We start from the raw sequence: 17,168 nt of genomic DNA on the forward strand, positions 1-17,168 counted from the left end.
AGCAATCAATGGAGGAGGACGACGACTTGTTGCTAGTATTGTAAGAGGAGTATTACTTTCCTGGTCTGAGTGCTTAGGGACATTGGACTGTTGTTGAGAGAGGACAGCCCAAGCACAGTTAGTGATTAATATATTTGAAGGGACTGTAACATCAGTTTGAGTGGCCACTGTTTGATGTTTTTGCACAACATTGGCATAGGTTTGTTTGGGCATACTGGTTGCAATTACTTTGTTTTCAACCTAATATTTTACAATTTTTCTCTCAGTTTTCCACCTGTCACATCTTAGAGTATGCAGGCCTTTGCAGTTGGGCCAGGTCATTTCTGCTGCCAAACTATCAACTAGCATGTGATTGGAGGCTTCCCTACAGATAGAACAAACTGGGTTTCCTCTGCAAATTGTTTGAGAGTAGCCATAGTTTTGGCACTTATAACATCTGAAAGGATTGGGAATGTAGGGAATGAACACGGAAAAGTAGATAATCTACTTTTACTGATGGGAGTAGGTTTAGGGGGTATTAAAGGTAAGAATAATATTCCTGAAAGGTGCAAGTTTATTATCTTTTTTTATTCATAATTCCACGTCTTAGAGTAGGCAGGATGATTTGCCTTTGCAATTGAGCCAGGTGTAGCCAAACAATCATTTTGAATATGATTGGAAGCTGCCCCACAGTTAGGAAAAACTGGGTATCCCTCTGCAAGTTGTTTTGAGAGTGGCCATACTTTTGGGAACTTATGACAACTCAAGCGATTGGGAATATAGGAACAAACAGTAGATAACCTGCTTTTATTAATGAGGGTAGGTGTGGAGTTTTACAGGTAAGAATAATATTCCTGGCAGGTGTAAGTTTATTAACTTTTTTAATCGTAATAATCAAAATTTAATCGAAGTCACGTATTCACATGACTTCAATTACATTTTGTTTCCAAAGCTCTTGAGTTATTTCTACCTCCATGACATTCAATAGATCCCAACTAAATATAACAAACACCCTTAGATGTATTTAGAGTTGAATGGAAAAATACTTTCACTGGAATAGCAAAATTAATAACTTGTATTTATAACTTTCTCATAATGCCTGCAGTTTATAGTTTCCACTAATAAGTTTCCTGATTCCAGTTGATGAACTGTCTTAGGAGAACCTGAAATACTTTTATCAGTGTGGTCTGCACTTGTGAACAGGAGGCTGTTTTTACAGGAATTGGAGAGAGGTTTTGGAGGCACAAGGCCTCCGTAGCCAAGTGGTCAGGAGCGGGAGTGCAGTAGCACACACTCTTTGAGTAGACCGGGGTTCAAGCCCCTGACTGCTGAATACGGTCGATCTGCCAACCCGAACTGGACCAGCATGTCAGATTATGCTCCGTTTCTGTCAGCATGAACTGTTGAGGAGGCTTCCATCCTGTGGTGGGTTGTTAATGGCTGCACTTTACTTTTTTTTTTTACTTTACTTTTGGAGGCACCACACCAGATGTGGGAACAATATTCCATGCAAGAGCAGACTTGCGATTTGTACAGAGTGAACAGCTGTTTGGAAGAAAAGTAACGCTGAGAACGAAAGAGAAAACCAAGTTTTTTAGATGCAGAGGAAGCAATATTTGTAATGTGCTTGTGCCAAGAGAGATTAGAAGTCAGGGTAATCCCAAAAAGAGATGTATCAACTTGACTAGAAATCAGAGTGTCACAAAAGATAAGCATAGTAGCAGAAGAATCCTTTTTGCAAGAATACAAGATAGTAGACTGAGTTTTAGAAGGATTGAAATCAACTAAGTTGTCTTTGTCCCACTGGAGAATTAACTGAAGATCATCATTTAAGGAACTGGTAGCAGATTTTCGAGAAGTTGAAGCTGATTGAGGTTTCTCAAATTGCAAAGTGGAATGCAATGTGCTGTCATCGGCAAAACTATGGATAGGATTTCCGATCAGTGGAAGGTCATTAATACACAAGAGGAAACGTGGGTGAAAGAACTGAACCTTGGGGGACACCAGCATTAGTGCAGAAGTTAGAAGACAGAGAGCAATCACAGAGAAAACTGGATAACCAATTACAAAAAACAGTTGGCAAACCATAAGACTGAAGAAGCTTGTTTAGAACACCTTTATGCCAAACACGATCAAAAGCCTTTGAGATGTCAAGAGCAACTACTTGTCTTTCACCGAACCTTTCCACTGAATTAGTCCATAAATGGGTAACATAAGGCAGAATATCACCAGTGGGTCAACACTGACGGAATCCATACTGGCGATCGTTGATCAGACGATAGGTTTCTAGTTAGTTTAAGAGTTGGCGGTTAATTGATTTCTCCATTACTTTAGAAAGAGTAGATGTAATTGCAATGGGACGATAATTGGATGGGAGGGATTTATCGCCCTTTTTTAGGAACTGGCTGGATATGAGCAAATTTCCAAGCAGAAGGAAAAACATCTATGGAATAAGAAAGTGGAAAAAAGGCGGCAGAGAATAATAGTAAGTTCAGGAGCACAGGTTCTGAGAACAAGTGGAGAAATACCATCGGGACCTGGAGCTTCCTTAGCATCAAGATTCTTCAAAATCCTTCTGACATCCTTTTGATGGAAGAGCACGGGAGGCATTGAATGGAACGTGTTGGGAATGATAGGTGTTTTACGAAGATCATTAATACAGGAGTTGGAAGAAAAATGGGATGCTAGCAGGTCAGTTTTATCCTTTGCTGAAGGGCCAACAGAACTATCTGGTTTTGACAGAGGTGGGGTGAGAGCAGAGATTGGCAAAAGTTGCGGCCAATTAGCTTTGGCAAGAGACTAGAATGCTCGGCTACCATTAGGGCAAGAAGCAAGTTTTCTACTCTTAGCCTGTTCAAAATATAATTTGGACTGATGAATAACTGCTTTACAATTTGTGAGCTTTGGTGTAGGCAGAAAATGAAACCGAAGAAATGGAAACAAGCCAATCATGATATGTAATATTCTTCTTCTGAACGGCCTTAGCACATTTATTGGAAAACCAAGGGTTAGATAAAGGACGAGATTTTAAAGTGGTGTGGGATAAAGGATTCCATTTCTACAAGAATAATTTCTGAAACGATCTGAGCAAACGTTGACATCAGAAGTTTTGAAACAGTAGTCGAACCAAGGAAAAGAAATCTCGCAGGTCATTCCATTTTGCATTCTTGTAATGGCAAACAACACGAGGTTGGGAATAGCCATGAGATAAAGGCTCCTTTGGAGAACAGACAGTCACCAAGTTGTGATCCAAGGTACCTAAAGGATCACTCACTTCGAACGCGTGCTTAGAAGGGTTATTTGTGAGAAAAAGATGAAGCATGTTGACTGTATGGTTAGGATTGTCCAGTATTCTTGTAAGCAATTGAACAATCTGTACAAGGTCATTAGTAATTGCAAAAGCCTCAGCATCTCGACCAGCTGGGTAGGTTTGACTAGAAAACGGAAGTCAGCTGGAGTTGTGAACATTAAAATCACCAAGGAAAATTACCTCACTGTTAGAAAAGGTTGACTGGAGAAAGTCAAGTTGCAAAGAGAGGAAGTCGAAGAGCTCCAAATGATTGGTGGAGTTGGGAGAACAATAGAGACAACAGATGAATTTGACACAATGAGGTAGAGATTTTATTCCAGAGAATATCGAAAAGAGGAGGTTCCAAATTACCAAATCTCAGACAGGGAATATCGGAATGGACATATGCACAAGTACCACCTTTTGGGGCGAAAGGAATCATACTGTGAATAATTTGGTCAACTGACATGACAAGTAGTTGAATCAACTGATAACTGTGATTCTGTCAGAAAAAGTACATGGGGTTTGGCAGACTGCAAGTGGAAATGGACATCGTTGATATTAGAATTGATACCACGTATATTTGTGAAATGAACTAGGAAGTGTTTTGGAGGTTTAGATCTTTTTGCAGATAAGCTTACTCTATTAGTTTGACAATTCATGGTGTATTTAATCGTATGAAAAAGTGGGGCAGGACATGTGTGAAATAATGAAATATTTCGATATGGCGTACACATGGTAAGAATATACCCAGATCCTTAAAATAACGTGATCTTGACAACCCCCCCCCATAGCCACACTACTTGGACTCCCTCCAGTCACTATCTGGCAGAGTAGAGGTAGCAAGATCCGGAAGTCTCCTAAAGAGTTACCAATAGGTCCAGTCCAGTGTACTAACTAGCGGCCCCGACCTGCGAACGCCGTTTTGGAGCTGTACCCTTGAATTGTAAGGAAGTTTGTACCTCGCCATGATGTCCATCATAATCTCAAAAGTCGTCAGTCATACTGCATTGCATGATGGAAGAGATGGGAAAGGGTTGACCGGAACTTAGCTCTGGAGACGAAACATGGGTTTCATGTCAAGCCTGCAATAAGCAAAGTGGTGGTATTGCACCGGTTGATAAGAGTCATCTACCACCTAGTATTGCCTCTTAACACAGAGAGGCGGCATTCCTCCATTTGGTGTGGGTGCCACACCTCGACCCCTGCTTACGTTGGTTCACACCTGGGTGGTCACCCACAGTGTGCTTGTGCATGTGGGTTATACTCAGGATTACTAACAGTCCCACCATTGTGAAGATGCAGAGGATTTGGCTGTCACAGACCGTCTGGACTTCGCCGAAATTGGTTCCACTTGACTTGAGTGTCACTGAAATATCAGTTCCATCAGCATTTTATACTCCCAGGTAGCAAGTACAGATTGTCTGGCATATTTGAGAGAATGTCTGTGACAACCTCAAGGACCACATTTGGCATTTCTGATGTAGTGATTGTGGTCCAACTTTAGTGATTTGCAGTTAGGGGCTCCTTATTATAATAATGGGGCCCTTATCTTTATTTGGGAAAGAACTGATGTCATGCCCGTTTGCAGAGCAGTGACCACAAGTCGACATGGTCTGGGTGAAAGTGTGGCTGAACTTGCAGCATCTGAAGCATTTTGGCATGACCATATACTCCATAAAGCAACAGCATCTCCGGTATATATATATATTCTCATTTGTTTTATTGTTTGCCAGGTTTCCGGTGTTAACTATAAATCAGTTTTTGTTGGCTCCATCCCTTGATTTGGTAGAATACTTGGGCGTTGCTAGTTCTTGTGGCTCCACTCCTGGGATTGCCCCTTGCAGGTTCCTTTGGTACAGTTCCTGTGTTGATGCAGGGTGATTTTTGAATGACATTGTACATGATTATGGATGGGCCCCTTCTTTTAGGTGGCTCTGCACGCAGTCCTAAGGTAGCAATTTTGGGGTTATTCATTATTCCTTGCACTTCTTTGATTTCGGTTTCAATGACTATACCGGCATTTCTCATTTTTGTAATTTCTTTTACTCTAGTCAGTTTCAAATTAATCATTATTTTGGTCTTAATTTCCTCACTTGTGCTAGCCCCTCCACATTGTTTGGTTTCAGAATGACCAGGTTTGGTGTCGGTAGTAGCATTTTTCTGTTAGGCTGTCTTCCCAGTAGTTATAGCCATGTTGGTTGCTCCTGGGATCCTCAGCACATGTGAGTAGGAGAGGAAACGCTGTGGCATTTGTTTTTCTCTCTCAAGGTATACCTCCATTTTTGCTCTAACCCTTTTGTACTCTGTTTAGGTCTGTTGAAGAATCATTTCAAGTTTTGTTCATAGGGACACAATTCGGCCCCCAAGTAGGAGAGGAAACGCTGTGGCATTTGTTTTTCTCTCTCAAGGTATACCTCCATTTTTGCTTTAACCCTTTCGTACTCTGTTTGGGTCTGTTGAAAACTGTTGTCTTATTATTATGTCTGTTGTCTTATTATTATAAAATTTTTCTCCTGTAAAGGAGAAAAATTTTATAATAATAAGAACCTAGCAAAAATAGCCCTTCTACAGAAGGCCTACAAGGAACTCCAGAAAGTACAATTCTAAACACTCGTGGGATAGTCAGAGTTCCTCAACCAATAATAGTAACCAGACATGTCGTGCACCTGGTACCATTACCTGTCACAGGAGGGAAACTCTCTGAGATACAGTAAATCAATTTTTTTTTTTTTTTATGTAAACCCCAAACACGAGAGGTATTAGAACCTATAGTACTTAGTACCGTGCTTGGGTTGGAGGTTGAGAAGACGAAAGAAGTTATTTGTTGACATTGGACTTGAACTTCTGTAGACTGTAATTTTCAGGAAATACGTATGAAGGAAGGTTGTTCCAGAAAACGGCAGTTGAATGAATAAATGAGGAAGATGAAAAGTTGGTTCTGTGAGTTTGAAGTTGGACAGTAAATGGATGTTGGCGGGCACGTGTTTGGATTGTTGTGAAAGAGAGAGCGAAAATTATAGAAGCCAATTCAGAAGAACAGTATCTACAGAAGTATCTGTAAAAGAGGCATGCAGCAGAAACAGTACATCTATGAGACAGCGAGTGGAGAGACTGTTAGAGATGAATCATTAATTAACCTAACTGCCCTCATCTGAATGGAATCAAGAAGACAGAGAGGTTTTGGGGGCACCACCCCAGATGTGAGAACAATATTCCATGGCAGGGCAGATTTGTGATTTATACAGAGTGAGCAGCTCTTTGGAAGAAAAGTAACGCCGAGAGCGAAAGAGAAAACCAAGTTTTTTAGATGCAGAGGAAGGAATATTTGTAACATGCTTGTGCCAAGAAAGATTAGAAGTCAGGGTAATCCGCAAAAGAGATATATCATTTTGCCTAGAAATCGGAGTGTCACAAAAGAGAAGCATAGTAGCAGAAGAATCCTTTTTGCAAGAATACAAGATAGGACTGAGTTTTAGAAGGATTGAAATCAACTAAGTTGTCTTTGTCCCACTGGAGAATTACCTGAAGATCGGCATTTAAGGAATTGGTAGCAGATTTTCAAGAAGTTGAAGCTGATTGAGCAGAGCAAGGTTTCTCAAAATGGAAAGTGGAATGCAATGTGCTATCATCGGCAAAACTATGGACAGGATTTCCAGTCAATGGAAGAAGTTCATTAATATACAAGAGAAAAAGAGTGGGGGAAAGAACTGAACCTTGGGGAACACCAGCATTAGTGGAGAAGTTAGAAGACAGAGAGAAAACTGGATAACCAATTACAAAAAACAGTTGGCAAACCATAAGATGGAAGCTTGTTTAGAAGAACTTTATGCTAAACACAATCGAAAGCCTTTGAGATGTCAAGAGCAACTACTTGTGTTTCACCGAACCTTTCCAATGAATTAGTCCATAAATGGGTAACATAAGCCAGAATATCACCAGTGGATCGACACTGACGGAATCCATACTGGCGATCGTTGATCAGATGGAAGGTTTCTAGGTAGTTTAAGAGTTGGCGGTTAATTGATTTCTCCATTACTTTAGAAAGAGTAGAAGTAATTGCATGGGACGATAATTGGATGGGAGGGATTTGTCACCCTTTTTAGGAACTGGCTGGATATGAGCAAATTTCCAAGCAGAAGGAAAAACACCTTTGGAATAAGAAAGTGAAAAAAGGCGGCAAAGAATAGGAGAAAAGTTCAGGAGCACAGGTTTTGAGAACAAGTGGAGAAATACCATCGGGACCTGAAGCTTTCTTAGCATCAAGGTTCGTCAAAATCCTTCTGACATCCTTTTGATGGAAGACCACAGGAGGCATTGAATGAAGCGTGTTGGGAATGGTGGGAGGTGTTTTACCAAGATCATTAATACATGAGTTGGAAGAAAAATGGGATGCTAGCAGGTCAGCTTTATCCTTGGCTGAAGTGACATCAGAACCATCTGGTTGGGACAGAAGTGGGAGCAGAGATGGACAAAAGTTGCAGCCAATAGATTTAGCAAGAGACCAGAATGCTCGGCTACCATTACGGCAAGAAGTAAGTTTTCTACTCTTAGCTTATTCAAACTCTAGTTTGGACTGATTAATAACTGCTTTACAATTGTTGCAAGCTTTGGTGTAAGCAGAAAATGAAACTGAAGAATTAGAAACAAGCCAGTTAAGAAAACCAAGGTTTAGATAAAGGACGAGATTTTAAAGTGGAGTGTGGGATAAAGGATTCCATTCCTGCAAAAATAATTTCGCTGAAATGATCTGAGCAAATGTTGACATCAGAAGTTTTGAAACAGTAGTCGAACCAAGGAAAAGAAATCTCGCAGGTCATTCCATTTTGCATTCTTGTAATGCCAAACAACACAAGGTTGGGAATAGCCATGAGATAAAGGCTCCTTTGGAGAACAGACAGTCACCAAGCTGTGATCCAAGGTGCCTAAAGGATCACTCACTTCAAACGTGTACTTAGAAGGGTTGTTTGTGAGAAAAAGATCAAGCATGTTGGCTGTATGATTAGGATTGTCCAGTATTCTTGTAGGTAAATGAACAATCTGTGCAAGGTCATTAGTAATTGCAAAAGCCTCAGCATCTCGACCAGCTGGGTCGGTGTGACTAGAAAACGGAAGCCACTGGAGTTGTGAACATTAAAATCACCAAGGAAAATTACCTCTGTTAGGAAAGTTGAACTGGAGAAAGTCAAGTTGCAAAGAGAGGAAGTCAGAGAGCTCTAAGTGATTAGTGGAGTTGGGAGAATGGTAGAGACAACAGATGAATTTGACACAGTGAGGTAGAGAGATTTTAAGCCAAAGGAGATCAAAGAGAGGAGATTCCAAATTGCCAAATTTCTGACAGGGAATATCAGAACGGACATATGCACAAGTACCACCTTTGAGGCAAAAGGAATCATAGAGCGAATAATTTGGTCATCTGAAATGAGCAGTAGGTGAATCAATCGATAACTGAGATTCTGTCAGAAAAAGTACATGGGGTTTGGCAGACTGCAAGTGGAAATGGACATCGTTGAGATTAGAATTGAGACCATGTATATTTGTGAAATGAATTAGGAAGTGCTTGGAAGGTTTAGATCTTTTTGCAGATAAGCTTGTTCTATTAGTTCATGGTGTATTTAATAGTAAGAAAAAGTGGGTGGGACATGGTATATGAAGTAATGAAATTTTTGGATATGGCGTACACATGGTAAAAATATACCCAGATCCTTGATATAACGTGGGCTCGACAATGCTCCCTGCATACACATTACTCGGACTCCCTCCAGTCACTATCTGTCAGAGTAGAGGTAGCAAGATTATACACTAGCTGATCCGGAAGCCTCCTAAAGTGTTACCAATAGGTTCGGTCCGGTGTACTAACTAGCGGCCGGCCTGCGAACACCGTTTCAGAGCTGTACCCTCGAAATGCAAGGAATTTTGCATCTCACCATGATGTTCATCAATAACCTCAAAAGTCATCAATCATACTGCATAATGGAAGAGATAGGGAAGGATTGACTGGAACTTAGCGCTAGAGACTAAATATGGGTACCACCACTTCAAGCCTCCAATAAGCAAGGTGGTGGTATTGTACCGGTTGATGAGGGTCATCTACCACCTAGTACTGCCTGGTAACATAGAGGGGCGGCATTCCTCCATATGGTGTGGGCGCCACACCTTGATCCCTGGTTAAGTTGGTTCACACCTGAGTAGTCACCCACCATATACTTGTGCATGGAGATTATACCCAGGATTACTAACAGTCCCACCATCGTGAAGGTGCAAGCAGAGGATTTGGCTGTCAAAGACTGTCCGGACTTCGCCGAAATTGGGTCCACTTGACTTGAGTGTCACTCGAATATCAGTTCTATCAGCATTTTAGAGTCCCAGGTAGCAAGTACATCTTGTCTGATATATCTGAGAGAACGTCTGTGACAACCTCAAGGACCAAAATTATGTATAAACATAAGTTTATACATAATTTTGACTCACCCTGTATTATTTTTGTTATACGATTTAAACAGTTGTAACAGCTATTTAAATTACTTATTCAGTTTTAAGGATGCAAACCTCTTTCACTTTTAATAACTTTCTTAGGTTTCCCCCTTATACTCACATTAATACTTTTGGCTTTTCCTAAATATTTTTTGTTGAGTTTGATAACTATTTGCAATTCTGATTTTAAGTCTTTAATTTCAATTTAATTGTTTTTTTTCCAAACTAAATTTATGATGGTTAAAAGCAATTTGTTAGACCTTTAGTACAATTAGAGAATTAGTACCATAATGGATTATATGGTCTATTAAACTGAGATTTTATTACGAGGTTTTAAAGCTTGTCAGCTAAATCCAAGTGTCTGTCGACAGCAACACATATTTAGAAACTCAAAGAACAGTGATGAGAAAAATCCTGGCTTCCCTGCACTCCATGATGTGAGTCTTATAAATGGCACAGAACAAGAGTGACTGGTTTTGTTTACAGTTTCTTTATAGTGGCAAAAACTGTAAACACAGCACTTATATACAGTATTTCAACAATTTATCCAGTGGTCACAAAAGACAAACAAATGCTTCATTTGGAATTTTATTTTTTCTATTTGGTTTTTATATTGTGCAGGATTAATAAATGAAAGCAAGATCAGCCTTCTCATTTGCCCTGAATTATATTTGCTTTTATAGTCAATTAAAATGTCTCTATGAATTACAAATTTGAAGAATGAGGTATATACATCACTGGATCCTGTACAGAAGAAAAGCTTGGTTCAGTGGACACTGTCTGCTATTTTTTAATTTCATTAAATCAAGGGTTTACTGTAATCTGAATAACACTAATTAAACCCTATGAATTTCAGTGTGTATAAAGTATTACATTAAATGAGCTAAACTTCCACACAACAGAACTACATAATTTGCAATGTTTCTGGATTCCATGTTGAATCCTGTAACTAGGTCTCAGTAAGATGAGGCCTAGTTACAGGATTCAACAAAATATTAATGAAACAAAAATTATATAAAATTAGTTTAAATGTGGAGTAAGCAGACAATTAAATGATTAGTAGATGTGAAGATTGTGCGCCTCTAGATTCATCCATCATGTTGATCACTGTGCATTTCTGCCTGTGGATATTAGTTAAAAGAAACCAAATGGTAGTTGGGGATGGAAACTTAGCAGATTCACCTTTCCTTCCTTTTTTTTAATTGAAAATTGTATGAGTGATGAAATAACCTCTAATAAATGAAAATAATCAATACACACATCTGTGTCTTTACATGTGCACCTAACTAAAAGAAGATATGGAATAGCTGTGGATTCTACTAGTTAGCTACTGAAAATAGTAAGGGCTGGAAATACTCTTTTCTGAGACCCAGTCTGTCAGTCCTCTGTTACTGACCTTATAGTTCCACTGGCTATCTGAAAATGTTAGACTATATTCGATTTTACAAATTAAATTATTCTATAGATTTATTTCTTAAAAAAACATTAAAGTGTAGAATAAAAATTGAATTATGATTTAATGTTTAATAGAGCACTCATTATGTTATAGGCATTGAACAGCCAATTGCTGCATCTATTAAGTTCACAATTATTGCTTCATTAATAGCATGAGGTGCTTGGGTCATGGAAAGTCTTTCATTACTCTAAATGGCCCATACAATGAAAAATTTCATATGGCAGCACTCCCCAAATCATAAACTGCATTACAGCACCTCTTGTGTGTTTAGTTTGGCATCCTAGGGAATGGAGAGCTGCTGAATTTTTGGGAGGACTTACCTAGTGGTTGAGCAGTTTTGGAGAAGCACATTTCAACAAATATTAATCACCAACAACTGAACTTATTTACATCTGTAAATTTTTACAATATCTTCATCTTGTTTTGCAGTAGCAGAATATTTGAACTACATGGATAATATAGTGATCTTAATTCTTGCAGAATAGCCTTGCCTTACTTTCAATAGATAGTTCTCAGCTAATTTTTAAAACAGTTTTGTATATCTCATGGAACTTCACATTGAACAATTTCTTTATAATTGTTTCATTTGCACATTGTCACTAAAGACCACTGATTAGGAATCATTTAGGAACTAGTTAATCTGACAGGCTTTTCCAGTAATCTGACCTTTTAAACAAAGGGCCAATTAACCTTTTGGAGAAGACATTTGTTAGAAAGTAATGCAATACCAGAACAACTCATTGCAAAGGCAAGTCTGTGAGAATTAAGACTATTACGATAGGTGGAACAGGACCAAGGTATGTCTGCCAGGGGCAAAGGTTGATGACGTTGTAGAGCGAATATCATCTTTTAAGGGCACAAAAGGTGATATAGTTGTACAAGTTGGCACTAATAATATTAAGAGTAGGAGACCGGCAGAATTACTTAACAAGTACAGGTCACTGTTGAACAAAAGCCAAGAATTAGGGTTGAATTTGAAAGTGTCTGCAATTCTGCCCAGACACGATAGGAGGGAGTATATGATGAGAGCCTTGTCGATCAATTCGGTCCTGGAAAGATTGTGCAAGGCTCAAGGGGTAGAATTTTTTTCAGCCTGGACTGTACTTGTTAACAGGAGAGATTGCTTCTACAGGGATGGAATACACTTAAATAGAAAGGGTGCAAGAATATTTGCTGATGCTATCGAGGCAGTATTAGGTGGGTCGGAAAACTGCTAGCTTGGGGGGAGACAAAGACCAATAGATTGACAGTAGCCACTGGCAGAGGTGAAAGAGATTCTTGCACTGCTTCTATTAGAATGAGCAGAAGCCTGAAAAACAAGATGCATGATATTTCAGAGAATGCTGGGAGCCATTGCGGTACAAGTAAACACATGGGTTGTGTTAGGGCAGCTAAGAATAGAAACAGGTGCAGGTATACTTGTGTGTACACCAATGCTAGGAGTTTAGTAAATAAATTTGATGAATTTGAGGTACTGCTCCAAACATCAAAGGCAGATATTGTTGTGATATCAGAGACGTGGTGTCACACAGATATATGGGATGCAGAACTGCAATTTGGGGAGTACAATGTCTACAGAAAGGATAGACAGGATAGGAAGGAGGGAGGGGTTATGCTATTAGTTAAGAAACACATAAAAACCAAGGAAGTGAAGCCAGTCGACATCGCTGGACAGTGCAGCGTTGAGTCAGTTTGGTGTGACATAAGCATTGGGAGATCAAAATTGAGAGTAGGAGTGTGCTATAGGTCTAATGACTCTGATGAGTATAATAAGAAACTGTACAGGGAAATAAAGTGGGCCAGTAAATCAGAGAGTCTTATAATGGGAGATTTTAATTTCCCAGATATTGACTGGAATTTGTGGGTTGGTCACTCACACACCAGCAAGGCTTTTGTGGATTTATTGGATGATTGTTTTCTACATCAGCATGTTCGGGAGGCAACTAGAGGGAGTAATACTCTGGATTTGATTATCAGCAGTGATTCTTCATGCATTAAGGATCTGCAGATAAATGAACCACTAGGTGGCAGTGATCACAGTGTGCTGAAGTGGGATTTACTCAAAGAGGTAACTACCATTAGGGATAAAGGGAAGGGTTATTGCTTCCATAAAGGTGACTACGATGGACTGAGACAGTATTTAAATTCTATACAGTGGGACCAACTGATGATGTTACCAACAGCAAATTCAAAATGGGAAGCATTCAAAGAACTTATCTTGGAAGCTACTAGGCTTTACATACCAACTAAGAAATATTGTTCAAGGTTTAGGCCAAAATGGATGTCAGATGAACTAATGAGGCATATGGCAGAGAAGAAAAATGCATGGGATACTTACAAATTAACACATGACACAGAAGCCTATGATAGATACAAGTTGATATGCAACCAAGTTACAAAGGAGGTTAGGCAGGCGAAGGCAGATTACGAGAAACTCTTGGCAAGGGATGCAAAGAAAAACAGCAAAGAGTTCTTTACTTATGTAAACTCTAGAAGGAAGGGGATGAATCAGATTGGTCCACTTGATATTGATGGGTCAACTGTTGATGATCCTGCTCAGGTAGCTAACAAACTAAATGAATATTTTGCATCGACATTCACACATGAGGAGTTATTCAGCGAGGGGAATGCCAGAGGTGTATTCAACTCTAGTAGTAAGCTACAGAATCTTGAAATAACTGGGAGTAAAGTGGAGGAGAAACTGTTGAAGATAAACACAAGAAAGGCACCCGGGGTGGATGGGATCTATCCAGTTATATTAAAGGAGGCAGCAAAGGAAGTAAGCAAACCCTTAGCCATAATTATGAGAGCTTCCTTGGACTCAGGGGAGGTACCCATAGACTGGAAATGTGCAAATGTGACCCGAATTCACAAAGGAGGATCAAAGGCTGACACAAGTAATTATAGACCTGTGAGCTTAACTTCTGTTCCAGGAAAATTAATGGAGGCACTGGTTAAAGAAGCACTGCAGGATCATTTAGACAAGACTTCAGTCATAGCTCGGACACAGCATGGTTTTGTTAAGGGGAAGTCTTGCCTGACCAATTTGATTGGATACTATGATGCGGTCACAAAAGAACTGGATGCAGGGAATAGCTTTGATATTATATACTTGGACCTTAGAAAGGCTTTTGATACTGTTGCACATGGAAGACTGCTATACAAATTGGAGCAGTGTGACAGTGGAGGCAAATTGCTGCTATGGATAAAGGGGTGGTTGAGGGGGAGAAGACAGAGAGTGGTAATCAATGGACACTGCTCATCGTGGACTAATGTTATTAGTGGAGTCCCTCAGGGCTCAGTGTTGGGTCCATTATTGTTTTCTGTATTTATAAATGATATTGATGATGGTATATCAAGCTTATTGTCCAAGTTTGCAGACGATACAAAGGTTGGCAGGGTTGTCAAGGACACTACGCTACTGCAACAGGATCTGGAAAGGTTGAGCAGATGGGCTGAGAGGTGGCAAATGAAGTTTAACATTGACAAATGTAAAGTGCTACACATGGGAAACAGCAACCCCAGAGCAACGTATCAACTCTGTAGTACTACACTGACAGTGGTAGAGAATGAAAGGGACTTGGGGGTGGTTGTGCAGGCAGATATGAAGTTCTCTGAGCAGTGCAGACGGGCTGCAAGAGTAGCTCATGGAGTATTGTCAATGATATACAGGAATTTTTCCAGCAGGGATAAGGAAGTGATTATTCCCTTGTATAAGGCAATGGTCAGGCCACACCTAGAGTACTGTATACAGGTCTGGAGGCCTCATTTCAAGAAGGATGTAGAGCTGCTGGAACGAGTACAGAGAAGGGCAACAAGATTAGTGAATGGAACAAAGGGGTGCTCTTACGAAGAAAGGCTTAAGTTTTGCAAATTACAGTGTCTGGAGACTAGGCACCAGCGAGGTGATCTGATAGAGGTGTATAAAGCCTTGAATGGTTTGAGCATGCTCAATGCTGATGGGATTCTTCCTCTAGCTCAGAAGAATCACCTGAGAGGGCATAAATTCAAATTGAGGAAAGACAGATGTAGGATAGATGTGCGGAAATTTGCCTTTAGCCAGCGGGTGGTTGGTTGGTGGAACAGACTTCCATCCCTTGTAGTAGAGGTTGATAGCCTAAATAAGTTTAAGGCCCAGCTGGACAGGTATTTTGAACGAACAGAGGGGTGAAGTGGAAGTGGGTTTTTTTTTTTTTTTTTTTTTGGCTGATGCTGCATAAGCTTGCTTTCTTGCATCAAATGCCTCTACTAATGCTAATGCTAATTACAATATCTGTGCAATTTAAATCCTATTGGTCACAAACACAGATTAAAGAACAAGATAATCTTGCAGACATCTTATAAAAAGAGAAATGTAATTTTCTTCTTTTTTTTGCATGAATTCTTAAAGTGAATGTGATCGCTGATCCAAGTGCGTGTGACGGATTGCTTTCTTAATATTTCCATTTTTTTAAATGTTGATTTATTTTTAAGTGAAATGTTAGGTTTTAAAGAATCCCAGATTATAAAGTGCCCATTTTTACAGAGTTTACTGTAGCTTGTGTTGCATGTTACACTACTACTTATTAGCCAATGTGTATACTCTATGTGTTTAACTCAAAATCAGTTATTTCTTGTTTTATTTGACCAACCCTTATATTTTTTAAAACTGGATTGAATTTTTTTTTTTTTAAATTGAAGTATTTTTTATTCCTTTCAGGTTACAGAAACTATCCAGCCATAATTCTCATTGTTCTAACCAGGATTTTCAACATTTTTTTAATACTGTAATACTTAAAAAAAAAAAAAAAAAAAAAAATCTATTCATGATCACTTTTTTTATTTTTTTTGTGATATCAAGTCTGCCATTCTGATTACAATAACATAAATGACAAGAATTAATATATTACTGTTATATTAGCATTCTTATTGTTAGTATGCATTTATATTATTATTCTTGAAATATTTCCAATTTTCAGAGTATGTAGTAGTTAATTTCATTCTCCAGTAAAAACCGAAGAGAGAAATTAATTGCAAAATAATATTAGCAAATTACAGTAAATAAACTCCTGTTATTTGGTAAAAAACATATGAGACTAAATTTTAGGAATCATTTATTATGAAATTTTGTTCCATTGAAATTTGAGTAACAACAGCATTATTATGTTAACAATACATTTATTATGTTTATGACACTCAAGATATGATTGGTTTAATAAAATATTTTTAAAAAGTTCATTCCTTTTAAAAGCAAAAAAAGGGTTGAAATACTTAAATTACTGAAAATAGTCCTCAGAGAGGGGTTCAACTTATGCTTTCTTGCTTATACTACTCTTTGGAGCCAGTCCCTTCAAAAGTGTTGTTTGAATTTACTATTTTAAAATAAATTATTTCAGTTCTCCATCTTTTTTTAAGAAAGAAGAGGAAAAAATTATTAGATAATCTGTTTAAAAGGGTTAGGGAAAGGAATATACATGTTATCAGTGCTGAAACAGGATTTTATTCTTACCAGTATTCTACCACATTTTGTAATATAACTTCATAGTAATGTCAACTGCATGGACATTTTCAATGTTCCAATAGCAATATAAATAAAACAACTTAGGATTTCACTATAATAATAATAATGAAAATAAAAAAAATAAGTTTTAAAAATTTTCTTTAAAAAGTTGTGCATAAAGTGGAAAGTTTTATTGGAAATGTAATCTGAAATATTTTTACCAGTGCACTCTAAGCCATGACAGTGTACTGGGTATAAACAATTATGATTATCAAATAGTTTTGACTGACAAACCAAGACAATTTTATTTTAATATTAATATAGTGGCACTTATACTTATTCATACTTTATATATATATATATATATATATATATATATATATATTCATATAAAATTTGTAAATTTTAATAATTTTTATTAACAAACATTAACTAACTCAGCTGACAAGTGCCAACAAAACCCTTTAAACTCAGTAACAAAAATTTTATTG

At 38.4% G+C, this 17,168-nt stretch overlaps 1 protein-coding gene across 1 annotated transcript in view; it reads left to right on the forward strand.

Moving 5' to 3' along the window:
- LOC150087133 (uncharacterized) overlaps nt 1–15,989 on the forward strand; it is a 140,410-nt gene extending 124,421 nt beyond the window's left edge. Inside the window, exon 7 of the mRNA XM_090371831.1 lies at nt 15,898–15,989. Within this exon, the coding sequence (XP_090227957.1) occupies nt 15,898–15,968 (71 nt within the window). The 3' untranslated portion in view covers nt 15,969–15,989. The remainder of the gene's footprint in view (nt 1–15,897) is intronic.
- Nucleotides 15,990–17,168: the final 1,179 nt, after the last annotated feature.

The sequence above is a fragment of the Mastigoproctus giganteus genome, chromosome 4, assembly GCF_048544385.1.
Source record: "Mastigoproctus giganteus isolate SK-2022 chromosome 4, ASM4854438v1, whole genome shotgun sequence".
Classification (NCBI taxonomy): domain Eukaryota; kingdom Metazoa; phylum Arthropoda; class Arachnida; order Uropygi; family Thelyphonidae; genus Mastigoproctus; species Mastigoproctus giganteus.